The following is a 27,503-nucleotide window of genomic DNA, read 5'->3' as shown; positions in this document are numbered from 1 at the left end:
TGACTGGCTGCAAGCTCCACCAACCGCAGTACTGCCCCCGACCCCGCGCGTCCAGAGACTAGTATTGGCTCCCCCCCCTCTTCGGCCCCGCCTCCGTCTGGCCCCGCCCCTCTCCCTCGGCGTCCTGCCGGGCCCCGCCTAGATAGAGAACTAGTTGAGTAGAAGCGGCGGCGCGGCCCGGACCCGCCCGGAGGCAGCCAGTGGTGGAGCCATGGCGGGCGAGGAAGACCGCGGGGACGGGGAACCTGTATCACTGGTGACCGTGCGGGTGCAGTACCTAGAGGACACCGACCCTTTCGCATGTGCCAACTTCCCGGAGCCGCGCCGGGCCCCCACCTGCACCCTGGACGGGGCGCTGCCTCTGGGCGCGCAGATACCCGCCCTGCACCGCCTGCTGGGGGCGCCGCTCAAGGTGAGGGGAGCCGGAGAAAGATTGGGGGCTACTGATGGTTCAGGGTCGGCTCTATGAAAGCTTTCGGGAGCCTCTCAAGGAGAGGCTGAAGCAAGCGGGTGCGCTCCTCCGGGAAGGTTTTAGGCTGGGGACCCAAGGTACAGGTTGCCCGGCCGGTGGGAAACGCCTTTCGAGTTGAGGGAAACTGAAGAAGGAAGATGAAAGCTTGTACTCTGCGGCACCCAGGCTGCCCTTCGAAATGAGGCCCACCTGGGGAGGCGCTCAGGGTCCGCTCCCTGCCCGCCTGCTCTGCATGGGGGTAGCGTGGGCGTTTGGGTGGTAGCGGTCCTAGAAGACGCAACTGAGGATGGACCAGCTTTCACCTGCTTTAGGTGAGGTGGGGGCGGGACCACAAGGAGGGGCGGGCCGGGGGCGGGCCACCAGAGGTGTCTTGACGCAGGATTGGGTCCTGCGGGATTGAGTGTGGTCCGTGCCGGGTGAGGCCCCGCTAGGGAGTGCCGGCGGAGGTGAGACCACCGGGTGAGGGGAGTTCCCTGGAAGCGGCCTGGCCCGGGACATCTTGAGCGCGGGAGGCTGCACTGGTAGAAAAGCCCTTTAAGTCACTGCCCCCACCATCTCCGCAGCAGCCGCCGGCCGGGGGCTGGAAGGGAAGTAGCGAGCCGGGCTAATTTTAAACCGTCGGCCTGCCCTAGTTTGCCTGCACCCCAGAGCCTACTCGTGCACGGTGCCGGGAGAGGCCCTTTTGCAAATGGCCCGCCCTACCTCCCCTCCTGCTCGCCGTGCTCAGCCCCCCGCAGGCAGCCCTTTCCGGCGCACTCGGTTTCCGGGCCAGGACTCTGGGAGGCACACCACCACCTCCCGGGGTGCCTCGTCAGCCAGTCGGCACCAAGTGGTGAAGCGAGATTTGGTGGAAGTGTCCTCCCTTGCTCCCAGGCTTAGCTGGGCGCCGAGTTGCGCAAACTTGCCCCCGGGCCTGGGGTCTCCCCTGGAATGTGCCCCAGGCGCCAGGCCCCCAGCCTGCATTCCTAGCTCTGCGGGTCTGCCCCGCCTCTGAGCGCGGGCGGGAGAAGCGCTGAGACTCGGCCTGGGGAGTGGCGCGTGTCTGAGCAGAGCTCAGGCTTCAAGGACAAGGATTGAAGATAGCAGCGCATTGCCCTCTCCAGACTTTTGATGTGACCCCTCCTTGTTCTGCCCTGTTCAAAGGAGCATACCGAAGTGGACCTAAAAGAAGCACCTCCAGCCAGAAGCCACCTCCCATTCAGAATGGGCGCTGGGGAGAGGAGGGTGCTGAACTGAGGCCAGGTTCCTGCCTCCAGACTTCTGGAACTCCTAGTACTGAAATAAGCCTGGAGCACGACAGGGAACATAGTATTCCTCCCACCCCCCACCCCCACCCCACGCCCCTGGAGGACACAGCTTAGCCCTAACACCCCTTCTCCAGTCAGGGGTGAGTTTGGGAGGATCAGCATTACCCCTTACCTCTCCCTCTCATTTAGGGACCCATCACCACCACCGCCTCACCAGGTGCTCTGCCCTCTGTTCTCTGCTCCCTAGCTGAGAACTGGGATTAATATTTTGTGTGTGTGTGCTCACTTGTGTCCAGCTCTTTGCGACCACTTGGATTGTAGCTTGCCAGGCTCCTCCGTCCATGGCATTTTCTAGGCAGGAATACTAAAACAGGTTGCCGTTTTCGTACTCTAGGGGATCTTCCTGACCCTGGGATCAAACCCTCATCTCTTGTGTATCCTGCATTGGCAGGTGGATTCTTTTACCACTGCTCCACCTGGGAAGGAAGCACCAGGATAATATGTTAAGTAACCCCCACCTCAGTCCTTTCTGATCTCCCCACTTTCATGATTTCCCACCTGGTCTACCTGAGGACTGCCATATCCCCCACAGGCAGGATAGGGGCCGGGACACTGGGTTACCACTGTGCCTGGGGCCAGGACTCCCTGGGGCTGGCATCTCTGCCAGGAATGGTCAGATGCACTGTGATGTGTATATGCCAAATATAAACTGTGACCACAGCCCCAGAATAGAAGGCCAGAGGAAGAAGGGCTGAGAATAGGGTAGGGGCAGGGACATCAGAGAGCAGGGCTCCTCCTTGTAGGAACTGTCAACAACTGGTCCCTCCGCTAGTCCTGGAAGTGCTGCCCCAGGGGCACAGACATGACTCAGGCCTGCTTCCACAGCTCTCTAGAGGGGAGAGGTGGCCCCAAAACCCAGACCTCCCCATCCCAGGCTGTAGAGCAAAAATAAGAGGCTTACTGCTTCATCCTTTGCACAGTTGTCCAGCAGAACAGTTCACAGCCAAGTGACCTCTACCCCTATCCCCCCAACTCTGGGCACTGACCCCCTTCAACCCTGCAGACCCTGCCCAATCCCTGGGAAAGTACAGAGGCCCAACCCACTTTCTCTCTAGGGCTCCACCCCACACACCCCATTGGGCTGTGGCTAGCCTATAGAGTTCCCCGAGGAGGGCTTCCTTTTTAAATGTTCAGTTTTCAGGTCTGAGAAGGCCTTGCTCATTTCCTCCCAGTCTAGGAGGAAGCTCCTGGCCACAGCCTCTGCCTCTGACTCATCTCCTGGCCCTTGGGAGGTGGAGGGTGGGGGTGTGTCCGGGCAGTGCCTTGGGTCATGTGTAGTGTCCCCAGGGGAACTCAGGGGATCTGTCTGGAGACAGGGGCCCCTGCCCTAAAGGAGAACCTAGCCCTCTGGTCCTGCCTCATCTTCTTTACCCAAAGCTGCCCAGTCCCACCCTCCTTGCTACCCTTTGCCCTTCTGGGCCTGCCTCCGGAGCCCCTCCCTGATATCCCAAGGCCCTGCCACATCTGGGATGGCACAGACTTCCTTCTCCCTGGGCTCCAGGCAGAGGGACCTGGGTACTGCTCTGACCCTGATGCAAAGGCCAAAGGAGCCCCCATTCCTAGCAGCAGAGATGACCCTAGAAATCTGTTTATTCCCAGCAACTTTGTTTTCCCAGCTGTGGCTAAATATTGCAGGGGAGCAGGTGTACTTGTTTCCTGACCTTGCCCCTCCCTACTCCAGCCTCAGTTTACCCCTCAGGAAGAGCTGTGGCAAAGGGGCTAAAGTGTGAACCTGACCTTCTGGGACAGGGACCATGTGGCAGGGTCCCAGAGGATTCTTAATAAGATGGGGTCCTCTGGTGATCAGCTGAGCCCTTTGGAGATCTCTTTGGGAGACTGTAGAAGATGTGATGTGAGCATGAGTCATGGTCTCCCCCAAGCTTTCCCTGGGGCCAGCATGTCCAATTTGCTGTTCATTCTGGGCTGCAGCCTGGTAAGGGACCCCATGAACTTGGTCCTGACAGAAGTTGGCTCTGTTACCCCAGCAGGTATGATGTGCGTGTGTTCATTTGTGTTCCCTTGCCGGAACTGGGAGGACCAGTTTGGGGTATTTGCACAGTTCAGAAAGCTGAGGGGCATTCTCCAGCCCTTGGCAACCCCACAGGCCCCAGCCCTCACTCCACCTCCCGCCCAGGATTCCCTGGAGCATTTCCAAAGTCCATGAACCCAAGATCAGTTCAGGGAGCCCTGGTCCCATTCCTGATTGTGCAACCTGGGGCAAATTCACAGAATTTCTGAGCCTTGGTTTCCTCACCTATAGAAGGATTATCAGGAGAATCAAGGCACCAGGCAGCCCAGTATGTAGCACAGAGAAGGCATAACAAATGCGGGCTCCCACCCTCAAGGCCCATTCATGTCATCTCATTCAGGAAGCCAAAGTCCAATTGGAGACCCAAGATAAAAGGGAGGAAAGAGAATTACAGGTCAGTATTGCTGATGAACATAGATGCTAAAATCCTCAACAAAATGCTATCAGATAGAATCCAACAACACAATAAAGGATCATGCACCACAATCAAGTGGATTTTTCCCCAGGGATGCAAGAATTCTTCACAAATCAATCATGTGATACACCATATTAACAAATTAAAATAGAAAACGTCAGAACACAGGGTATTAGGAAAGGAGAAGAAACAGATAGTTAAATTATTTCCTAAAACAAGAATCCTTCAGCATGTAATTCTTCATTTTTCTCCATCTTCCTTGCCCCTGGCATTCTCACCCAATTATACTGTTATGAAAAATATTGGGGAGTAGATACCATGGTCCCCTAAGCTTGCCCCTGAATATAAAACCACATGTGACAAGTTGGTTTGAGCTGCCAGAAAAGCCTGAGTCCAAGGAATGAAGAGAAAAATGGGCAAGACAGAGGTAGGAGATTAAGAGGTATAAGTTGCTATATATAAAATAAGTTACAAAGGCTTCCTCAATGGCTCAGATGGTAAAGAATCCGCCTGTAATCCAGGAGACCTGGGTTTGATCCCTGAGTCAGGAAGATCCGCTGGAGGAGGGCATGGCAACCCACTCTAGTATTTTTGCCTGGAGAATCCCATGGACTGAGGAGCTTGGCGGGCTACAGTCCATAGGGTTGCAAAGTGTCAGACATAACTGAGTGACTGAGCATGCATGCTTGCATGTGCAAGAATAGATAGTACAGCACAGGGAATATAGCTAGTATTTTAGAATAACTAAATCTTTTTTTTTTTTTAATTTTGGCTGTACCACGCGGCTTATGGGATGACCAGTGGTTGAACTGGGGCCCTCGGTAGTGAAAGCTTGGAGTCCTAACCACTGGACCACCAAGGAATTCCCAAGTATAATCTTTACAAATTGTGGATTACTACATTGTACACCTGAAACTTATACAATATTGTAAAATCAACATCTCAGTAAGAATAAGCAAATAAATAGAGAAAAATGAGCTAGAGCTGGGAGCCTCCACCCCAAGGCAAACATCAGAGAAATGAGGAAGACAAGAGCCTGGAGGCAATCCGAGATATGGGCCTGTGCTGACCCCAAGCACTGTCAGCAGGGACCAGAGTTTGGGCTGCCTCCAGGCTGGCCCAGCCCCAGGGTGCAAGAAACAAGGCCCAGAGGGTTGGTGCTCAGAAGGGTGACCCCAGGAAGGGGCCAGGGCTGTGAGGGACAAGCAGCACCCAGCTGGCAGGAAGTCTCCGCTCTTTGCAGCTTGCCTGATCCCGCCCCCCCCCACTCCATCTCCTCAGAACAGACAGCTAGAAGTGGAGGCGAGGGGCAGGAATCATCCTAGAGGCTCTGGACCTCCCCCCAAGAACTGGGGCCTAGGCAGGATAAGACAGGCAAAGTGGCTGGAAGAGCCATGGCTACCATCACAGAGAGAAAGGGGCTCATCTGAGGAGGCGGAGGGTACTGGAGCATTCAGTCTTCAGGACCCTGCCCCAAAGGGACGTGGGCATCCCAGGGGTTCTGAAAGGAAAGGGCCATTCTCAACTCACAGAATTAGATCCTGGATGTGGGCCTGAAGGAGGGGAAGAGAGCATTCTGTGGGTGTGCTCACCTGTGCACAGCCAGTAGCATGTGTATGTGTGTGTGTGTACACCCTGCCTGACCATATACTTGGCTGTGTGAGCTGCTACCAGGCATAATCTGCTCACCCCTCCAGTGTTTACCTTCACAGTCTCCTCTCAGCACCCGAGGCTGTGCTTCTGCATTTATTTGTGACCTTTTTCTGAGTCAAACCTGCCTACCTCCCAAACAGAGTTGGAAGACAGGGAAGGCAGAGGGAGTAGCTTATTTCCTGGTGTGTCCTGAGCACGTAAAACCAGCCAGGTTCATAAATATTTGAATGAATGAGCTCTTCTACATGTGTGTGATTTGAGGGATCTCTGAGCGGGGGTTGTGGCTTTGGGGTCCCAGAGTCTTCCAGTCCAAAGTGGAAGGAGATATGGCTGTGCCTGGCTGGGGGTGGAGTAGGGTGGCTGCTGAGTCACTGTGTGGGAAGAGGGATCAGGAGAAATGTGGGACTGCCCTCAGCTGAGCTGGCCCCAGACAAAGTACCTCAGCCCTGGAGCCTTGCCTCTCTATAGCAGGGCCCATTCCCAGTAGGCCCTGGAGAGGATGACTCTGCTCCCAGGGAGGGGAGAGAGGCCAGGCCTGCCCAGGGGAGGGCAGGCAGCCAAGCAGGAAGTGGGACAGAACAGGCTGGAGTGTTTGTCCTATGTCCCATGTCCCACGCAGGAACCCAGGGAAGGGGGGTGTCACCCAAGGGCCTTACAGGCTGAACTGCCAGGAAGGAGCCGGGTCAGGCTCTCAGGCATGAGCAAGAATACTCAGCAGAGGCAGGACAGGGGCGGGAGCCGGACTCCCTTAACCCCATGGGACCGAGGGCAGCTGGAAGCCTTGGGCTGGGTCCAGAGAAGGGCAGGGCTGACAGGACAACAGGGCACATGTTGAGGTTGACTTGTCCAGTAAGATGGAGACCAGAAGACGCCCTGCCTCTCCAGAGGTGGGCTTTCCCTGGGCCTCTCAAGTCAAGAGAACTTAGCTGAGCCCTGCACACTGGCATGGTGCTGTGGAGGAGGTGATGAGAGGCACGGTGCTGCCCTCAGACTGTCCAGAGTCACCTCACTAGGCTTCTCTACCAGCATTTCTCAAGGGGCCAAGCTTCCAGCCCAAGGCTTCCAGCTGCCCTCGGTCCCATGGGGTTAAGGGAGTCCGGCTCCTGCCCCTGCCTGGTGGTGGTGGTAGTAGTCGCAGTGGTAATTGTGTGGAGAGGCTCAGGTGGGTGGGAGGCATGGGCAGTGAACTCATGGATAAAGCATGTACTTTCTTGTTACACTTCAGGTTCCAGGGACCCACTACAGGCTGACTGTGAAAGTGAAAGTGTTAGTCGCTCAGTCATGTCCAACTCTTCGCCACCCCATAGACTGTAGCCTGCCAGGCTCCTCTGTCCATGGAATTCTCCAGGCAAGAATATTGTAGTGGGTTGCCATCTCCTTCTCCAGGGAATCGTCCCGACCCAGGAATCGAACCCAGGTCTCCTGTATAGCAGATGAATTCTTTATCATCTGAGCCACCAGGGCAGCCCTCAGTAGGCTGACTGAGTTACACCCTAAAATCTGGTGCTCAGTAGGCCTCCTGGAGGCCTTTGAGGTTTAGCTAGGACCGTGGGGACTGTCTGAGTCTTTGCATCAGCTGAGCAACTGAACTGAACTGTGGGGACTGTTTGGGGATAGAGAAAGACCCTCAGGCCTGGAGGGACTGGGAGCCCTTCTTCTCACTGTCTTGACTTGGAGTGACACTCATCCCTCCCTGAGCTAGGTTTGCACCTCTCAGCATTCTTTTTTTTTTTTCTCCCAACATTCTTAACATTTTATCCTTGGACTTGAATGCTTGTGGCTGCAACTTATCACCACACAGAGCTGTGAACTTCCTTGAAGGCAGGAACTTCCTCCTATCTTGTCTCCATCCCCCTTCCTCATTCACGTGCATTAGCTCAACAACCATTTAGGGAGCATTTGCTGTGCCCCAGATGTGTGCTAGGCTCTGCAGATGTCATATGGACAAGACAGACATGGTGCCTGGACTCGAGTACTGACAGTGGGGAGGGATCCTAGTGCCTAGGATGTGCTGATGCCATGTGGAAGGCCTCAGAGGAGGGTCCACAAAAGGGCTGGAGGGATTTGCATAGCAATGGCTAGAGGAGTCCAAGAAGGCTTTGCAAAAAGGCATTATCTGAGAATTCCCTGGTGGTTCAGTGGTTAGGACTCTGCGTTTTCACTGCCGAGAGTGCAAGTTCAGACTCTGATCAGGGAACTAAGATTCTGCAAGCTGCACGGGCACAGCCCCAAAAAAGCATTATCTAATCAGAAACCTAAAAAATTGGGGTAGGTGTGAGCCACAAGAAAGCTCTTTGCATGGGTTTTGCACCTAGTAGGCCCAAGAGAACAGAACTGACTGCTCAGGGAATGCGTAGCTGCAGTGCAGGCCTCTGCCAGTACCCTGGGTGGGGAGATAGGAGGTCATGGGGTCTCCATGCATACCCCTGCCACCTCTTCCCCAGCCCTGACAGCTGGTCCCTTTGCCCCCAGCTCGAGGACTGTGCCCTGCAAGTGTCTCCATCTGGATATTACCTGGACCCTGAGCTGTCCCTGGAAGAGCAGCGGGAGATGTTGGAGGGCTTCTTTGAAGAGATCAGGTCAGAGCGGATGGGGTCAGGAAGGCAAGGCTGGCTCCCACCCTTGCTGCCATGCTGAAGGGGCTGGCTCAGGGGTCAGCGGCCAAGACACCTGATCTCTAGCCAGGGCTGTGGGTCACTTCCTGCTGCCCAGGGGAACCGTGCCAGGGGAATCCCAAGGCCTGGCCAGTGTTACCTGCTGCCTGGGATGGGAGTGGGGGCTCACCCACATAACTGAGATGCCTGCGTTTGCACAAACCCTCCTATCTGGACAACCCCTGGGCTCGGAAAAGCAGCTGGCGAGGAAGGAGCTGGGCCAGGGTTGGCATGCGGGGAGGTCTTTGGCTGCCTTGGCATGGATGGAGGGACCTCAAGGAAAGCGCTGAGAACTGCTCACTGGGCTCCTTGATTCCAGCAAAGGGCGGAAGCCTACTCTGATCCTGCGGACCCAGCTCTCCGTGAGGGTCAATGCCATCTTAGGTGAGTGTGTGAGGATATCAGCATATCCAGCAATTATACCCCCCCTCATACACCCCGCTTCCCAGTTGGCTCAGTTTCTTTCAGGCCTGTGCTGGACAGTGGACAGGACAGATGAGAGGCGGGATGTTTCCCCTCCTATTCCTGTCCTGACCCCTTCTCCCAGGGCCAGGGCAGCTGCTAGACTGTGATAGGTGCTGCCCAGAGTTGGGGAGTTGTGGTTGTGTCCCCTTGAGATTTCCATGCACACCTACCCCTTGCAGAAAAGTTGTATGGCTCCAGTGGCCCTGAGCTCCGCCGCTCCCTCTTCTCACTAAAGCAGATCTTCCAGGTGAGGCTCAGAGGTGGGCCGGGAGTGGGCATCCAGGCCCAGCCCCACCCCCCTAAACTCCCCTTGGTGCCCCCAGGAGGACAAGGACCTGGTGCCTGAATTCGTACACTCTGAGGGGCTGAGTTGCCTGATCCGTGTGGGCGCCGCTGCTGACCACAACTACCAGAGCTACATCCTCCGAGGTTAGCCCCACCCCTCTCCCGTGATCCCTGCCATCAGTGACCCCTTCCTGACCTCTTCTTGTCCCTGTGTCCCCAGCCCTAGGCCAGCTGATGCTGTTTGTGGATGGGATGCTGGGGGTGGTGGCCCACACTGAGACCGTGCAGTGGCTGTACACGCTGTGTGCCAGCCTGGTAAGTGGCTTTCCACCCAGCCAAGCACCCTTTTCCTACTGCCTCTATGGCCCTTAGTTTCCTCAGCAAAGTGGGATGGAATGGAGTGGGTCTGTGGCCCCTCTAAGCCTCAAAGGCAGTTCAACACCTGGTCCTAGAGATGGCTCTTTCTGCTTAGACTGTCCTCTCTGGGTCCAGCCCCCGGAGCCCTTTCCCCTCCCCACCAGGAGCCAGCACAGGTCTGGTCCCAGCCCCACTCACACGTGGTGACCCCTCCCTCCAGTCCCGCTTGGTGGTGAAGACAGCCCTGAAACTGCTGCTGGTGTTCGTGGAATACTCTGAGAGCAACGCACCGCTGTTCATCCGTGCAGTCAACTCTGTGGCCAGCACCACGGGTCAGAGACTGTCCCTCCCTCCTCCAGCGCTGGGAACCCTCTCTCCTACTTGTTCCCACATGACCTCTCCCCTTTCTGGGTGGCAGGTGCTCCTCCGTGGGCCAATTTGGTGTCCATCCTGGAGGAGAAGAACGGCGCTGACCCCGAGCTGCTGGTGTACACTGTCACCCTCATCAACAAGGTGGGATGTGGGGAGCCAAGGGGGAACCCAGGGCCATCCTGGGCCGCTCAGTCTCTTGTCCTCTGATCCGCATCAGCTTCAGCCTTGCCCTCCTATCCCCACCCTCCAGACTCTGGGAGCCCTCCCGGACCAGGACTCCTTCTACGACGTGACGGATGCGCTGGAGCAGCAGGGCATGGAAGCACTGGTCCAGCGCCACTTGAGCAAGGCGGGCACTGACGTCGACCTGCGAGCCCAACTTGTACTCTACGAGGTGGGCTGGGCCATCAGGGCCGGAGAGAGGAGGGGAAGGAGGGGCTGAAGGGGAGGAAAGAGACGGGGCGCCATTATCCAGGGCCCCACTCCATCGACTTGGGCCTCAGCCACTCCCTTCTGGGCCCAACTCTGCTAGAACGCCCTGCGGTTGGAGGATGGAGACCTCGAAGAAGCCGTCACAGGTGGGCGGCGCACCACCCGCCGAAAACCTTCCTCAGAAGACGGCAAGAGGAGCCGTCGATCTCTAGAAGTGCGCTCCCCGGAGCCTGGGTAAGAACAAGCTACCTCGGCGCCTGGGGAGGGGTGGATCAGCTAGGAGTAGCCCCGCCTCCTGACAGGCCACAACTCCAGCTCCACAGGCCCCGCCTCTCCGGTCGTCTCCACCTCCACCACCAGCCCGGTCCTGCTGACCAGCCCCACCTCCAGCCCCGTAGGCCCCGCCCCACCTCCAAGCCCCGCCTCCAGCCCCTTGGGCCCTGCCTCTGGCCTCCATAGCACCTTGAGCCTCTTTCCGACCATCTCCGTGGCGCCCTCATCCGACAGCTCTTGTGAGAGGAGCGTCTACAAGTAAGTAGGGAGATACAGGCTGTCGCGGGAGTCTTCTCTCCAACTGTCCCTCATCTCTGCGCCCCTCCGCGGGCCCTCCGCCTCCTCTGCCCGAACTTCTCTGCCAAACGCGTGCTTTCTCTTTCTTTCCAGACTTCACCAAACTGCTCCTGTTTGGTAAGTGACTGCCGGGGGGTGGGGTTCGGCTCTGACTGGACCTCGTCCTTCTGCGTCTTTTCTTCATCTCTTTCTGGCATTCCACCTGTATTGTCAATGTCATCTGTCTCTCTACCCTCTTCTGTCTCAGTTTCTCTGTCACTGTCTGTGACTCTCTCATTTCGCTGTGTTTGTCTTTTACTGCACCCTGTCCTGCGTCATGTCCGTCTCTCCTCTCCATTTCCAGTTTCCCCGCATCACGCCTACCCCACTCCCTCCTATTCCCATTGTTACTGGGAAGGGACCCCTGATATCACTGCCCAGCTCTGTGTGGGTGTGAGCAACTGGGCTCTGTGGGGTGGAGCAGGCACCACAATTACCATTTCTTCCTCTCATCCCCCCCCACCCAGGGCCCCTGAGAGCCCACCTGTCCCCCAGGTCCCTACTGGGGAGGCCAGGCTGGAGTAAGTACAGAGGCCAGCCTGCCAGGCCTGCCATGTGCTCAGGGCTTCAGCATTGCTTCCCCCAGCGGGGGTTCCATGTGCCTGATGCAGCCAGAGCTGGGGGGCTCTCTCAGACTTATGCCTCCTCAGATACCCAAGGACTAAGCACTGGAAAACAGCTCACTGGGGTCATAGAGGTCCCTGTGCTTTAACTGTGGCACCTTAACAGCTTTGACCAGTGATGAGGATGTGAATTCCCAACCTGGAGCCAATTCTGGATCCTCAGCCCAGCATTAGTGCTGGGAGGGACCGAGGGTGCTACGTTGTGCAGAGGTGGAGGAGCAACCTCTGTCTAAGGGCAGGACAGAGACTTGAGTGCCAGCAGAGGCTGGAGGGGCCAAAAGAGATGGGATCACCTTCATTATGTCAGCATAAACTGAGTGCCTGTCATTTACCAGGCCCCTTTCCTGGCATTGGTCATGGCTCTTGGAAGCTGCCAAGGGAGGGACAGCCTAGTGTGGCCACTGGGACAGCTAGCCCCTTCCCCTGCTCTAAGGGTCCTTGTCTAGAATCAGAACAGTGAGCATGAACAACAGCAAGATTACAAGTTAGATGTCACGTAGAACTTTTCCCATTTGTTGACCTAGGAGTACTGGGTTGGTAGTGACCTCCCCAAATGTGGAAGACTGAATGGGGACTGGCCGTGGGCAGGTCCTGGTCTGCTCAGCGCATGGACTGTTCCCTGTGTGTCTGTGTGTGCCTGCAAGTAGAGGCAGTGCCCAGGGGCCTAGCAAGGCATGCTCACCACCCTGGGCTGGGGTATGTCAGACACCTTCACTGACAAGTTCCTCCCCCCAGAGCCCGGTTCCTGGAGAATGTAGCAGCAGCAGAAACAGAAAAGCAGGCTGCGCTGGCCCAGGGCCGGGCAGAAACATTGGCTGGAGCCATGCCCGATGATATGGATGGGCGTCCAGGTGAGTAGGTGGGTGGGCAGTATCCACCCACGTTGCCCTGTTGCTCTAGAGAAGACATGACATTGACAGCTGCTTCCCTTTGTCTAGACACCCGAGAATCAAGGCACTCTCAGGAACCCACCCCTGCACCCAGGACACCCCAGAGTGCTGCCCCCCGAATCCTGCTGCGTGCCCAGCAGAGCCTTGAGCCAGAGCCCAGGGAGCCATTGGCCCCACCAAGCCCCAAGGCTGAGCCTGTGTGGGAGCTCCCTGCCCGTGTACCCAGGCTCTGCATTGGGGACCTGGACTTCTCAGATCTGGGGGAGGATGAAGACCAGGACATGCTAAACGTGGAGCCTGTGGAGGCGGAGAAAGGGATCCCACCCCCACCGCCCCCACCACCCCTGTTGTCTGGAAGCCTCTCACCTCCTCCGCCTCCACCTCCCCCACCCCTCAAAAGCCCCTTCCCACCAGCCCCACCCCCACCCCCTGCTGCCCCTCTTCCCCACTCAGCACCTGATGGCCCTGCCCTCCCCACCAAGAGGAAAACAGTAAAACTCTTCTGGCGGGAGCTAAAGTTGGCTGGAGTCCGTGGAGGCTCTGGCAGTCACTTTGGGCCCAGCCCCACCCTGTGGGCCTCACTAGAGCCTGTCTCGGTGGATACAGCCCGGCTAGAACACCTGTTTGAGTCCCGAGCCAAGGACGTGTTGCCTTCCAAGGTAAGCACACCCTCATCTGCAGGGTAACCCCAGGGGAGAGGGGAGGGAGCCAGAGCTCAAAGGTCTGAACTGCGGGGGAAACTAAGGCAAAGAAAGGAGGAGGGACTTGTCTGAGGTCCTTCAGTGAGGGTTTAGCCCATCCCTAACTAGCATCTAAGCCCATCCTAAGGCATTGCACATCCCACAGCCCTGGCTGTGGGGTAATTGCACCATTTGGGCTACTGAGAGTGGGGCCTTGGTGTGCCCTCTTAGGTTGTTGCCCCAGTTAGACCCTTTCCCAATCTTATACTGCCCTTCCCCCAATGTCAAAGAAAGCTGGTGAGGGCCGCCGTACAATGACCACAGTGCTGGACCCCAAGCGCAGCAATGCCATCAACATCGGCCTAACCACACTGCCTCCTGTGCACGTGATCAAGGCCGCCCTGCTCAACTTTGATGAGTTTGCCGTAAGCAAGGATGGCATCGAGGTAGGGATACACAGTGAGGGGTGTGGGGAGCTGGGCCCTCTCCTTTGGTTGGTGGCCACTTCCTGCCCCTCCAGTGGTGGGCATGGGCTTGGCATTTCTGCAGAGCAGTCTTCAGACTCTGAGACTGCCCCAGATGACCTAGGGAGGAGTCAAGGTCAATACCCAAGGCCTCAGGCCAGCACTGAGTGGCCTCTGCGGGGCGGTGGGTGCATTCTCAGAAGCTACTGACCATGATGCCCACGGAGGAGGAGCGGCAGAAGATCGAGGAGGCCCAGCTGGCCAATCCCGACATACCCTTGGGCCCAGCCGAGAATTTCCTGATGACTCTCGCCTCCATCGGGGGCCTGGCTGCCCGCCTACAGCTCTGGGCCTTCAAACTGGATTATGACAGCATGGAGCGGGTACTTGGGTCACAGGATGGGACAGGCAGTAGGGACATGGGAGCATGGTGACTGTGTAGTCTGAGTCCCTGATCTCCCCTGCCAGGAAATTGCAGAGCCACTGTTCGACCTGAAAGTGGGCATGGAACAACTGGTGCAAAATGCCACGTTCCGCTGCATCCTGGCCACCCTGCTGGCTGTGGGCAACTTTCTCAATGGCTCCCAGGTGAGTTGAGAGCCTGTGGGGGTGAGGACAGGACTCTGGAGCCGCCCGGGCCCAGGCTCAGATGGGTCGTTTCAGAGCAGCGGCTTTGAGCTGAGCTACCTGGAGAAGGTGTCAGAAGTGAAGGACACAGTGCGCCGCCAGCCCCTGCTGCACCACCTCTGCGCCCTGGTGCTGCAGGCCCGGCCCGACTCCTCTGACCTCTACTCGGAGATCCCCGCCCTGGCCCGCTGCGCCAAGGTCAGCACCTGCCCTCTGCTCAGAGATCCCTGCCCTGGCCCGCTGCGCCAAGGTCAGCACCCTACAGGCCCAACTAAGGCTGGCCATGGCGAGGGGCACCGCTCCTCTCCCTCCCTCCAAGTGGGCTGCCGGGCCAGGGCTTGCTCAGGCTCTGGGCTTGCGTGTGGGCTCTGTCCTCTGCCAGAAACACTATTCTCTTGGCCTGCCTACACCGACTCAGTTTTGGGTCTGTTTAGCTGCCACTTATCCCAAGAAGGGGCTTCCCTGGTGGCTCAGATGGTAAAGAATTTGGCCGCAATGCAGGAGACCCAGGTTTGACCCCTGGGTCAGGAAGATCCCCTGGAGGAGGGAATAGCAACCCACTCCAGTAGTCTTGCCTGGAGAATTCCATGGACAGAGGAGCCTGGTGGGCTACAGTCCATGGGGTCAAAAAGAGTTAGACATGACTGAGCAGCTAACACTTGCACTATCCCAAGAAACCTCTATTCCCTACTATATCACACGGACTTGCTGGTCTCTTGCACGAGACTGTGAGCTTTTGGAGGGCGGGGGTTGGATCTGCTGTTTGCTCAAGGTCCAGGCTGACCATCCCAGCACAGAGGCAGCCTCAGGCAGTGTCTTTCTGTAGGGGGACTGCATATTTACCCCCTGCTTTTCCAGGTGGACTTTGAGCAGCTGACTGAGAACCTGGGGCAGCTGGAACGCCGGAGCCGGGCAGCTGAAGACAGCCTGCGGAGCCTGGCCAAGCATGAGCTGGCTCCAGCCCTGCGTGCCCGCCTCACCCACTTCCTGGCTCACTGTACCCGCCGTGTTGCCATGCTGAGGATTGTGCACCGCCGTGTCTGCAACAGGTGGGGGCATTGCAGAGGCGGGACTGCCACCACCATCCCTCAGACCCCAAGCAGGACTCAGCCCTCCTCCCCATTCTACCCACCTAGGTTCCACGCCTTCCTGCTGTACCTGGGGTACACGGCAGAGGCAGCCCGTGAGGTCCGCATCATGCAGTTCTGCCACACGCTGCGGGAGTTTGCACTGGAATATCGGACCTGCCGGGACCGGGTGCTGCAGCAGCAGCAGAAGCGGGCCACGTATCGTGAGCGCAACAAGACCCGGGGACGTATGATCACTGAGGTGGGTGTGCCTTCCGATCTTGACTGCCACCGCCGTGGTTTTCTTCTTCTACACTCCATTCACCCCCTTTCCCCTCTCTAGACAGAGAAGTTCTCGGGTGTGGCTGGGGAAACCCCCAGCAAGCCATCTGTCCCTGTGGCTGTGAGCAGTGGGCTGGGAGAAGGTGATGCTGATAGTCATGCCACCATGAAGAGTCTGCTGGCCAGCAAGCCTGAGGATGCCACACATGGCCGTCGCAGCAGAGGTAGGACCAATGGCTGCTGGGGGCAGTGGGCTTTGGGGCCACTCTGGCCTGACCTTTTTACCTGGCTCCCACAGGCATGGGCCAGAGCAGCTCCCCAGTCATGCCTACAGCAGTGGGGCCCTCCACTGTACCCCTGGAAGAACCTCCAGGCTCCAGTTTACCCAGTGACACTTCAGATGAGATCATGGACCTGCTGGTGCAGTCAGTGACCAAGAGCAGCCCCCGTGCCTTAGCTGCTAGGGAACGCAAGCGTTCCCGTGGCAACCGCAAGTCTTGTGAGTATTCCCCACATGCCCGCTGCCCACCTTAACCCCATCAAGCCCCACCAACCCTGCTCTGTCTTGCAGTGAGACGGACGCTGAAGAGCGGGCTGGGAGAGGATCTGGTACAGGCACTTGGACTGAGCAAGGGTCCTGGCCTGGAAGTGTGAAGGTGCTGCCTCCAGAACACCTATCTGGGCCACAGCCCACAGTGCAGGAGACTACAGTGAGGAGGCACCAAAGCAGAATGCTGGGCCTCTTCTCAACTCTAGGGCCACTCTGGGCCCGTGGCCAGTGCCGTGAGCAGTATTAGCTATGTGTGCCCTGTGTGGGTGTGCGTGTGCATGTGTGAGCTCCCTGGATGCATGGAGCATAATAAAGTTTTCCTAGCCAATCAAGTCTTTTTCTTCCTTCAAGGAACCCACCACGCTGGGCCTGTAGCAGAAAAGAAAATTCCAAAGAATTGGCTGTTCCTGCCTTATCTCTCTTATTATCACCCACAAAGCCATTAGCCACATTATAAGCCATTTATTCAACAATCCTATACTCTAGACTGCTTTTGGCCCCTGGACTAGGCCCTCACTGCTCCTGGCATGGGGACCACATGGCCTGATAGAGCCACCCAGGGCTCAGAAACCTGGGGCCATAATGTCAGTGGCTATAACCGCTTCATCTGCCGCCGCTCCTGTCGGCGCTGCCGTTTCTCATTGTGCTCTGGTGCTGGGGCGCCACTGTCCGCTGTGAACCAGGGGCCCAGGACATTGACCCACAGGAGGTAAAGAGCTCTGCCTGGAGCCTAGAAGAAAAAAGGTAACTTGAAGCCAGGTGCAGGAAATGAAAGAAGAGAAGGCTTAGATGCTCCAGCTCCTCCTCAGGAGCCCCGCAACCCACGTACCAGGAGCCAGAAGGACCAGATGTAGAGGGAGAAGCAGCTGAGCACCTGCACAATAGCTGTCAGTAGGATCACATCTTTAAGGTGCCTGTGGAGAGAAGGGAAGCTGCAAGGGCCAAAAATAGTAGCTGGGGAATTCCCTGGTGGTCCAGTGGTTAGGATTCCATGCTTTCACTGCTGAAGGCCTGGGTTCAATCCCTGGTTGGGGAACTAAGATCCCACAAGCTGCGCAGCACAGCCAAAAATTTTTACATAAAAATAAGAGATGAGCCCTAGTTCAACTCCCTTCCACCCGCTTCAAGTTGCAGGCAGCTGTGGGTCTTGGGCTATCTGGGCCCCAGCACCCCAGCCCTGGCGCTGCTCACCTGGGCTGACAGCGGGGGACACTCACTCTGCCATGCCCTGTTCCATGTTGAGATCCATTCCACCATCCACCAGGGCCCCATCCTCAGAGAAGGCTGCCCTTGCCATCGAGCTCATAGAGTGGTAGCTGGCCCCGTATACTGCCAGACTAAAGACCAGGGCCATCTGTGGTACAAGAATGGGGGTGTTAAAAGGGCAGCCACTGACCCTATGGGCTTACCCACTTCCCAGGATCGGGGACACTTACCCAGGCCCAAAATGAGGCAGATGAGTAGAAGAAGACCAAGGTCACAAGACAGTAAATGGCCTGTAAGCAGACACAGGATCAGGCTAGGATCAAAAGCTTACTTAACCATGGACCTTCCTTGACTCTAGCTCTGGACCAGGTGATGAAACAAATTGTTTCTTACAGGGTTGGGGGAAGAGATCTGCTCCCAGAATATACAGACACCCCTGACACAGGAAAGAAGCCCCTGTGCATTTAAAATGGGAAAGGCTCAAGTCCATTTGAGACTCACACCCTCATTTTGCTTTTGTTTTTCGTTTTGACTATTCAGCACTTTCTCTGCACCAGGATTCTTTCTCATTTATTTGGCTGCACTCGGTCTTAATTTTAGCATATGGCATCTAGGGAGTCTTAGCCACTGGACCACCAGGGAAGTCCCTCTCTTATTTTTAATTGTAGTTTTCTTCTGGAGCTTTGGCTGTCACACACCCCCACCACTCTACCCCACCAAACAGAGCTGAGGACTATGGAACCTTGGGTGGGCACAAAAGCAAGGAGGGAGGCACTTACATTAGCCCCCAGTATGATTCGCAGGTAGAACTTCAGGGTCTCTTTGTTCTCCTCAAATATCTGCTTCTTCCCTCTCGTGCCCACTTTTCCTTTGGGCTGCAGAGAGATAATGAGATACTACCAAAATTCTCAGGAGTCAGGACCTTCCTTAGCCGCCCCACCATTTCGGTTAGCTGAATGTGCTTGACTGGCGCCCCTCTCCGGCCTCTGCTGGAGTAAACCAGATCTGGGCTGACGCTCTCCTGCCTCAAGCACCTCAGCTCTCTAGCTAGTCCTGCTACTGTTTGATACCGACTCCCATCGCCCCTCAGGCCCCTCGATCTCTGCAGCCCTAGTACTGTCTGCTACAGACTCCCAGCCCTCTCTGGCACTAGCTCTGGTATGGTCCTGGATGGCCACTGGATGGCGCCCCCCTCCAGAAAGGGGCCATTGGATTGACCCATTTCCCTTGAAGCCCTTCCTCTGATTTCAGTCTCCCAGACCCAGGAGCGCTTTGCCATGAGGACCACGCCCTACTCGCCCTCCTTACCGCCATAGTGAGACGCAAATATCCAACCAAGGAAAGAAAGGAGAGACACCGAAACCGCACTCAGTAGGTACCACATCGGCAGCACAGGCACTTCCGGTGCAGATCCAATACGTCAAACCTGGGACGGAAGTTGGAGGTCCACTTCCTTCCCAAGCTCCGCCTTCTAGAGTCGGTAGGACTACACTTCCCAGAAAGCCTTGCGCGGGGGCGGAGGCGGCAGGGATGCGATGGCGGAGTCGCTGCCGCTGGAGGTGAGAGGAGGCCGCCCTCAGGCCTAGCTCGGGACAGGCCCCGCCCTCGGGGTCCCAGGCTGTGGGGAGGGGCTCTCAGACAGCTCTCCCGGCCCCGCCCGTCTGGCGGAAACGACCCGGCCGGGAGATCCCTGGACCTGCACGCTATGGGTACAGGCCCCGCCTTTGGGCCACTCTGTCCCCTTACCTTGGGGGACCATCCTCTTCTTCCCCATCGGCCCCAGGAGATAGCTGCTGTCACCTCAGTGAGGACAGGGCCTCTGCCTACCCCTGACCTCTTGAGATGGCCGTCCCTCCCTCTCAGTTCTGGAAGATGTCCGCTGCATCCCATCAGCCCCGAAGGGTAACCGATCTTACCCCCATTGGTCCCTTGGAATGGTCGCTCCATTCCCTTCCCTTCGAGAGACGGCTGTCCCTTCCCATCAACTTTGGGCATGGTCTCTGAGTTCCCTCACCGAGGACAAGGCCTGCTCCCCACTTCCTCAGCCCCTAGTGATGGCCATCCTTGCCTCCTTCACCTTCATCCTTCACAGGATGTTTGCTCCCTCTACTTAAATTGGAGCAAGATCACTCTGCCGCTGTTGTCCCTAGACAGATAAGTTTTGTCCCAGTGGCCTCTTGGGTTGACTTCTCTGTCCTGTTTGCCCAGAGAGTTGGCAGCCCCCTCCCACTGCCCAAGAGAGACAGGGCACCGTTTCCGCATCGGCCGTTCCCCCCTTCTGCCCCAGAGGATATCTGTCCCATCTCCGTGGATCACAAAGGTGACCAGGCATATCTCTAGTAGCCCCTTAGGATGGAGTTCCTGGGACGGCCACTCCACTCTTAACCACTGCCTCTTCTGTTCCCTCTAGAAAGGTCTTCCCCCTTCTCAGCTCAAAGAATCATGCTGCCTCCCCTCAGTGAGGACAGGTTTGTTGCCCTCCTTTCGCTCTGTGGGTTGGCTGCTGAACCCCAGAAGACAGGATGACCACTATCTTACCTCAGCTCAGACAAGTTTTCCTGCCTCCTCTTGGGGATGGGAGCGTGGTCAGTCCCAGTCCCCATCAAAGTTCTCTTCCCCAGGCCTAGCCTCCCTGGCCCAGAGGCTGTTCTCACCAGTCATTCTCCTCTCAGTAATGATCTGTTTTATCTTCCCACCCCTTCCTTGAGCAAACCTTTGGTGAAAAGAGAGGTAAAAGACAGTCCATCCTTATTTAATTCAATCCAGTAAGTACTGACTGAGTACCTTCTCTGTACTAGCAATCAGGGAAGGGAAGAAGAGACCAAGTGGGCTGGTGAGGGTCAAACTTAAGGGCATTCCAGGAAAAAGGTCCACATAGGCAAAAGAAAATAAGAAAATCAACATGCTGTGTTTGTAGGACACTGAGAAGACTGGCTTGTGGAAGCTCTGGGGTCAGGGGTCCAGTCAGGCCTAGAGGCCTGGGCAGTGCTGACCCAGGAGAAGAAATTTTGTCTTGAGGGTATTAGGGAACCCTAAAGGTTTCATCAGGAGTGTACTGAGACTGAAAGCTGTTTCTTAGGAAAATTAACCTTGTTGCAGTCTGTGGAATGATTAGCAAGGATGAACCTGGAGGCAAGGAGATCAGGTGGGAGACTGTGGAAGGAACCCTGGTCTGGGGTGATGAAGATCTGGGCTACTAAGGTGGTAAGGTTTCAAAGGTAGAATTATTAATGACAGCAATCCAGGAACCATTTATGGACCATCTACTAGGTGTGAAGCATATTATATCTATTAAATATATATATATAATTTAATCCCTGTCATAAGACTGTGAGGGCAGCTGGTAAAGAACCCTCCTGCAATGCAGGAGACCTCAATTCGATTCCTATGTTGGGAAGTTCCCCTGGAGAAGAGAAAGGCTACCCACTCTAGTATTCTTGGGCTTCCCTGGTGGCTCAGATGGTAAATAATTTGCCTGCAATATGGGAGACCTGGGCTCGATCCCTGGGCTGGGAAGATGGCCTGGAGGAGGGCATGGCAGCCCACTCCAGTATTCTTGCCTGGAGAATCCCTATGGACAGAGGAGCCTGGCAGGGTACAGTCCATGGGGTTGCAGAGTCGGACATGACTGAAGGACTTAAGTACAGCACATAAGACTGTGATCTAGATTTTTTTAATATCCCCATTTTACAGGTGTGGGTTGAGGTTCAGAGACATCACATACCTTGCCTGAGGCCACACAGCTAGGAACTAGTGGAGCTGGGATTTGCATGAGTCTAAGTAAAGCCTATGCTTTACACCTGTATCTGGAGCAAGGGACAGAAGAGCATGAAGAGTATAAAGTTTTATCAGGATCTTCAGACGAAGTGCTCTGTTGCCACTGAAGCTCGGGGGCTTGGAAAGTTGGGAGGAGGGACTGCTTTGGACTGAGGTGAAGGTGATGGTAAAACATTTGGATGAAGAATCCTGTGGACCGTTGGCAATACTAGACTAGCGCAAGAATGATAAACAATATGGAATACTGAATTGTTGGTTTTTCTTATAGAGGTAATTGTTAAAGCAATGCAAGTGAATTTATTATCCTAGAAAGTGAACAAAATGAAAGACTCAGGTCTGAGCCCTGGGAGCCACAGAAGAATCTAGAAACAGGGCAATTGGAATTGGAGCCCTAGAAAACACAGTGTCACAGAAGTCAAGGAGGGACGATTCCAGAAGAAAAGAATAGTTAATATCAGATTATTCTTGGTCTCACAGGCAGTTCCCTTCCCCAGTCCCTAAGAAGGCCTCCACCCCCAGCCTCATAGAGCATAGATGGAGTGAGGGCCTTAGCCTGCCAGGATAGGTCTTGCTGAGAATTGTAACAGCTGGCTGAGAAGCCAAGTTGGCAGTGAAGAAGATGGAAGAGTGCAGTCCCAGTGTGACTTCCTGAAATCAGCACTTGCCTTGCTGTGTTCTAGATCCTATGCAAGACACTTTACCAGGATATTTAACTGTCACAGTAGCCCACTTAAATCTCACTACAACTGTCTTTTTATAGATTAGAAGAATAAGGCTCAGAGGGGTCAGCTGAGAGAATAAGGATCTAAACTAGGTTCATCTAGTCCCAGTGCCCAGGCCCTTTTTATCAAATTGAGCAGGAAGTTTTTATTTTTATCAGAACAAACCTGCATCCAGATGGTGCTCAGGAAAGGTTTGTTCCCAGTAAAGATACCTGGAGACTGGAGAGGAGAAGTGAAGACTCTCTGAAGCTTAGGATCCAAGATGAGCTAGAAGCCAGTGCTCTAGTCCCCTCTGACCTACTGTGCTACCAGAAAGAGAAGATTTCAGAGGGCCCCACCAGCACTAACAGCCCCGATGCCCTGTCTTTTTCCCTCAGATGGTCACATATATTCTGAGCTTCCTGCCTCTGTCAGATCAGAAAGAGGCCTCCCTCGTGAGCCGGGCTTGGTACTGTGCAGCCCAGATTGCCCTTCGGGAGGTAAGGTGCCTACCCTCACCTAGCCCATTCTCAGTGATCTCACTTCAGCTTGCTTGTGGCCCTGCTCATACATCATCCATCCATTCCTTCCTGCATATTTATTCATACATACTTGGCTCTGGGTCCAGTACTGGGACTCTACAGATGAACCAAACATAGTCCCCTTCCCTGAGGAACCCATAGTCCAGTGAAGGAAAAAGACAAATACGTGAGTGATCATGATGTTGTGTGCTCAGGGCATTGGCATGAAGGGGGCCATGGGAACATGAAGGACACAGAAGGAGACTGGCAGCATCAGGGAAGGCTTCCTGAAGGAACAGGATGAGGAGCATGAAGGTTGGTCTTCAGGACTCATAACCGCACAGGTGAAGGCACCAAGGTGTGACATAGTTCTGGAAATGACCACCCAGGTTCGCTATGACTGGAACTTAGGTGTGTGGGAGAGAAGTGGTGGGAGATGAGGCTAGAAAGGGGTCAGACAGTGAGACAGATGTGGCAGGTGGTATTGCTAGGGCTTTCTCCTGGTTACCATCATGGGTAACCAGGTAACCCATGGAACTTTAGGAACGTTAAAGGAACGTTAGGCAGGGGAGTGACATGCAGTGATTTATGTCTTAGACCTCCACAGGGCAGAGTGGACTGAGGGGTGAGTCATAGGGAGACAACCCACAAGGAGGTAAGTGCAGGCATTTGTGCTAGTTTGAAAGGCAATAATGAGAGCCTTTGTTTCAGTTTTGACTGAGGTTGAACAATTTTCTCATTAGTGGACCATTTATATTTCCCTCTTTTGTGTATTTCTGTTTCTTGTCTAATTATTGGGGTCTTAGCATTTTTCTTATCGATTTGTATGAACTTTTTATACATTAAAGAAGTTAATCTTTTATATACTTACTGAAATATATTCCTCATATATTTGCCTTTTTAGATTCGATTTGTAGATACGTGTTATTTATGAGAGATACAGGGGTTAAATTTCTGGGTTGTTGACTCTGAACATCCTTTTCTTTATTATTTCTGCCATTGCTTTAGCGATACTTTGCCTCTTCAGAGATCTGATAAGTATACACTCCTATTTTGCTTTTTTTTTTAAATTTGGATTTACTTCTTAGATCAGTTTTAGGTTCACAGCAAAATTGTTTTATGGCTTGAATTTATATATATATATATATATATATATATATATATATATATATATTTGGTGTAATTTATTTTGACTTATGCTGTAAGGTAAGGAGCTAAACTGATTAGTTTTCAAGTAGCCCAAGTACCATTTATGTATAATGGATTGGAAGCCTCCTCTGTCACATTTTAAATGAGTGTTTAAGTAGGGTCTGTTGTTGAGTTCTTTCTCCAGTGTCATTGAGCCTAGTTTCTAAAGAAATTTGATTTGAACTTGTTGAAAATTTGAAGTATAAAACATCTAAATAGTGAGATCCAGTTGGTAGTTGGACTTCTGAGAGAGGAATTCAAGAGAAAGGTCCGGGTAATAAATATAGGTGAAGGTGTCATTTAAGAGCAGGCGGAGGTTTAAGCCTTGGATCTCAGTCACTTTCCCTGGGGAGAACAAGAGAAGCCTGAAGAGCAGGCCACAGAGCCTGCCCAGGAAGGATACCAGTCCAGAGGCAAGCAGAGCAGGAGGGGCCTGTAGAGAGGCCTCCGTCATCTGGATGGTGATGACCTAGCACCTAGCACTATGCTAGGTCCCAGGGCTGGGGCAGACACCACACTCAAGAGTTGATAGAGAGAGACAGCACTGCACTCAAAATCTTAAGAAAGGTGCATAGACGCATAGCAAAGATGCAGAGAAGATTCACAGAAGACTTCATGGAGAAGGGGATGCTTGTGTTAAATCTTGAGAGAGGATACATATTTTTGGTAAGGAATAGGTGAGGGGCAGACTGCTCCCCAGATCCAGAAAAAAACAGCTGAACTCAGCTATGGAAGTATGAGATAGTGATCTGAAATTAGCATTCCAGAGCCAGAGTGGGGAGCAGGCATGGGAAAGCTGGGGCCGAAGAAGTAGGCAGGGGGCTGACATAAAAGGGCCTGAATGCCAGCTGAGAAGCTCAGCTTCCATCCTGTGCAGTGGTGAGCCATCAAAGGGCCTGAAAAGTGTGGTCAGTTGCCTTTTGTCAGGATCACTCTGTTGACAATACCAAGGGTAGACTGGAGCCAGAGAGACTGAAGGCCAGGAGGAAATAGAAGATGGGCTGGAAAGGACCTTGGGCATTGTGGATATGAGGGAGCAGTCTAGGATGATTCCCAGATTTCTGACTTAGGTGATTTGGTAGAAGGCGCTGAGAGTTTGGGAGAAGCGGGGATAAGGCAGTGAATTCAGATTTGGCCATATTGCATCCTTGTATCTGGAGAGAGGTCCATCAGGTCATGGCTCCCAGTATCTGGTGCTCAGGAAGAAGGTGTGGGAAACAAAGTAGGTGGAATGGGATGAAGTCTGCTGGGGTGCACGTGGAGGGAAACTGCATGTGTGTGTGTGGTGGAATGGTAACAATTCATGGAGAACACATTGGTCCATGGGTTGGGTCTTTCTGCTCTTTGATGACCCCAAACGGGGAGCAGGCTAGAAGGTAGGAGAGACAAGAGGGCAGAGTCTCAGAACCCACAGTAGGAGAGAACACTGGGGAGATAGGCCATCCTGAGTAGGCACCATGGCGCAGCAGAGAGGAAGGACACTTGTGGGAGGTCTGCAGAGGAGCCCCCAGGTGTTGGTGACCTTGCTGGAGAGGGGATGTTTCTGGGAATGAAGGATTCTGTGGGGACAGTGGTGGAGAGATCAATGGGCAAAGCTATGGTCAAGAGGTGGCTGCAGTGGGTATGGGCACCCATGTGCTTCCAAGAAGCATGATGGTAAAGGGGAGGGGTGAGGGGGGTTTCAGGATCAAGGGAGGCCTTTGTTAAGACTCTGGGGTGTTTGTGGACTCTGAGGAAGGAGTGGAAAGGCAGAGATTTGGGGGTTCACAGAGGAGAGGGTGGGGCCAGGCTCAGTAGGCCGGGAGAAGAGGGTCTCCTTGAACCCAAGAACAGAATAGGGAAGGAGGTTCTGATGAGTCCTGCCAAGGATGGGCTGGTGGATGTGAACAGGGCAGGAGGGCCTTCCCACCTAAGGGCTTTGGTTTCTATTTGAAACGTCTTTGAGAAGGCTGGAGTGAGGGGAGGGAGCTGCAGTATCATCAGCTTGGAAAGAAGTCTAGGGGAGTGAGAAGAGGGGGGCTGTGAGGAGAGGGGCGCCAGTGGAGACAGGAAGGGAGGCTGTGGCTTCCTCGGACAGCACATACCCAGAGGTGGCCATGGTTTCATCATCCCTGGCTGGCAGAGGGCACAGAAAGCAGGGGCACCCGCATGATGGGCAGGGCCGTGGGGGCCCTGATGAGAGGCCATCAGTCAGGGAGGCTTCTTGGAGTCTAGCAAAGAAGCAGGGTGCAGAAGAAGCCAAGTGGGCAGTCAGGGCCTGGGAATGAAGGTGAGATGGAACAGGAGTGAGGGGAGGAAGAGGAGGAGGAGGCTGGGGTCAGAGTTTGGGATCCAGAGTCTACCATTTTAGCACTGGAGCTTCTCCAGTGAACCCTGAGCTCCAGATAGAGCACTGACAAAGACCCGTTCGGTGACTCTGCAAAGCTCAGGCCCCTACTCCACGGCCAGGACTGGGAGCCCTGGGAAGCCAGGCCACAGATACCTGGGCATCTAGGGCCGACACCACCATGTCCCAGAGAACAATCTCTGGAGCCCTATTGGCAGGAACCATCTCCCAGGGTGCAGTGGGTTGAGGAGGTGGTGCCCCAGCTAGTAGATGCTGTGGAAGATTCTGGCTCACCAAGGCCAAGCTGTAAGACTCCAGGCCAGGCTAGACTTGGTAACTTCTTAATCTCCCTCACCTGCCCCCATTTAATTCCACTTTTTCTCAAATAAGACAGACAAAGGCAGCACGTGCCATACACCTGGGCTCTGTCCATACCTGGGGTGGGGGTGCTGCCACCGGGCTGGTCACTGTGAAGATCTCAGGATGGCTCCTGCCCCCTGCTGCCTTCTCCTGCCTGAGGTGTCTATAAAAGCCTCTAGATATGAGCCCCAAAGTCTGATTCCTCTCTGGAGACCAAAGCCCCTGGGCGCCAGGACATATGCTTCCTCAAGGTCCTTCTGGAAACAGGCGTACTAACTTTGGATTCTTGTGCTGGTAGACAGGAGAGTCATGTATGTCTCAGATGGCTTTCCAAGTCTGCACACAGGCCTTCTGTCTCAGCTCAGGACTTCAGTAGTTACAAGAGTCCTGGCCTCTCACAGTCAAGGGACACGTGTTGCTTTTAGCAGGTTCAGGGCATTTTCCAAATGAGTCCACATTTACCTTTAAGATGCCAGCATTAAGAAGGGAGGAGACCAGGGGGCTAGTGTGCTGAGGCGGCTGAAGCTGGAGCAGGTACCCCTGTTGTACTCCCTTGGGGCTTTAGAAGCATCTTCCCAGGGCCTGGGGAGGGGCACTTTCCTACACTGGGGCAAAGACCAGAACCCAGAAGGCTGCCGCTCGGCCCCTACAGAGGGTAAATATCCCCAACAGACTGCTCTTGGACTTCTGTATGAGTCCCAGGTAGACCACCTGGGTGATGGCATAGAGGCTGTTTTCTCCCCACCAATAAAAACTGTGGGGAGCAGGGAGGTGGCCTCAAAACTCACCTGGCCCCATAGTTGGAAGTCCTTTAGGCCAGGCCCTGCCCCTTCAGTAGGTAGCTCTTGGGGTCACCTGCCAGCCCTGCACTTGGACCCTGGGCTGTTCGTTTACCTTGTGTATAAGAAAGCAATGGGAGAGGGAAGAACACTGCTGGCAGCCAAGGCTCAGGAAGCTAGGGAAAGAAGGAAGACTGAAGGCGGCTGGAGCTGGGGGCTGCGGGGTGCCATGTGACTGGTGGGGGCAGGTGCTGCCTGGCAACCAGCACTGCTCTACACTCCCCCAACCAGAGTTCATTCTACTCATATGAGACTGGCTCATCTAGCACTGCAGGACTTTGAAATGGCTGGAGGCATGCTTTACCGTTCCTTTCTAAAACCTTTTCTCCCTGACTTTTTCAGTACCCTGCCC

At 54.9% G+C, this 27,503-nt stretch overlaps 2 protein-coding genes across 5 annotated transcripts; one reads left to right on the top strand and one right to left on the bottom strand.

The window, feature by feature from the left end:
- FHOD1 (formin homology 2 domain containing 1) lies at positions 152-16,565 on the top strand. 3 transcript variants are annotated; one of them, XM_018062130.1, is made up of 24 exons: positions 152-412; positions 8,349-8,455; positions 8,850-8,914; positions 9,175-9,242; positions 9,319-9,424; positions 9,501-9,595; positions 9,858-9,969; positions 10,056-10,150; positions 10,260-10,403; positions 10,542-10,675; positions 10,757-10,972; positions 11,105-11,128; positions 11,518-11,571; positions 12,409-12,524; positions 12,612-13,222; positions 13,534-13,689; positions 13,908-14,090; positions 14,176-14,295; positions 14,371-14,532; positions 15,193-15,383; positions 15,471-15,663; positions 15,745-15,907; positions 15,982-16,182; positions 16,255-16,565. In XM_018062130.1, the coding sequence occupies exons 1-24, from the start codon at positions 212-214 to the stop codon at positions 16,335-16,337; spliced, it is 3,600 nt and encodes a 1,199-aa protein (XP_017917619.1). In that variant the 5' UTR covers positions 152-211; the 3' UTR covers positions 16,338-16,565. The 3 variants fall into 3 exon arrangements, with proteins under 3 accessions (XP_017917619.1, XP_017917621.1, XP_017917620.1); XM_018062132.1 differs by lacking the exon at positions 13,908-14,090; XM_018062131.1 differs by lacking the exons at positions 11,105-11,128; positions 11,518-11,571.
- TMEM208 (transmembrane protein 208) lies at positions 16,681-18,865 on the bottom strand. 2 transcript variants are annotated; one of them, XM_005692133.3, is made up of 6 exons: positions 18,748-18,862; positions 18,219-18,314; positions 17,670-17,729; positions 17,451-17,587; positions 17,063-17,147; positions 16,681-16,963 (listed from the first exon to the last, which is right to left on the bottom strand). In XM_005692133.3, the coding sequence occupies exons 1-6, from the start codon at positions 18,751-18,753 to the stop codon at positions 16,826-16,828; spliced, it is 522 nt and encodes a 173-aa protein (XP_005692190.1). In that variant the 5' UTR covers positions 18,754-18,862; the 3' UTR covers positions 16,681-16,825. The 2 variants fall into 2 exon arrangements, with proteins under 2 accessions (XP_005692190.1, XP_017917629.1); XM_018062140.1 differs by lacking the exon at positions 18,219-18,314 and having other exon boundaries at positions 16,683-16,963; positions 18,748-18,865.

Source organism: Capra hircus, chromosome 18 (assembly GCF_001704415.2).
Source record: "Capra hircus breed San Clemente chromosome 18, ASM170441v1, whole genome shotgun sequence".
NCBI lineage: Eukaryota > Metazoa > Chordata > Mammalia > Artiodactyla > Bovidae > Capra > Capra hircus.
Note: the sequence above shows the minus strand (reverse complement) of the source record. Positions and strands in the feature narration are given on the sequence as shown.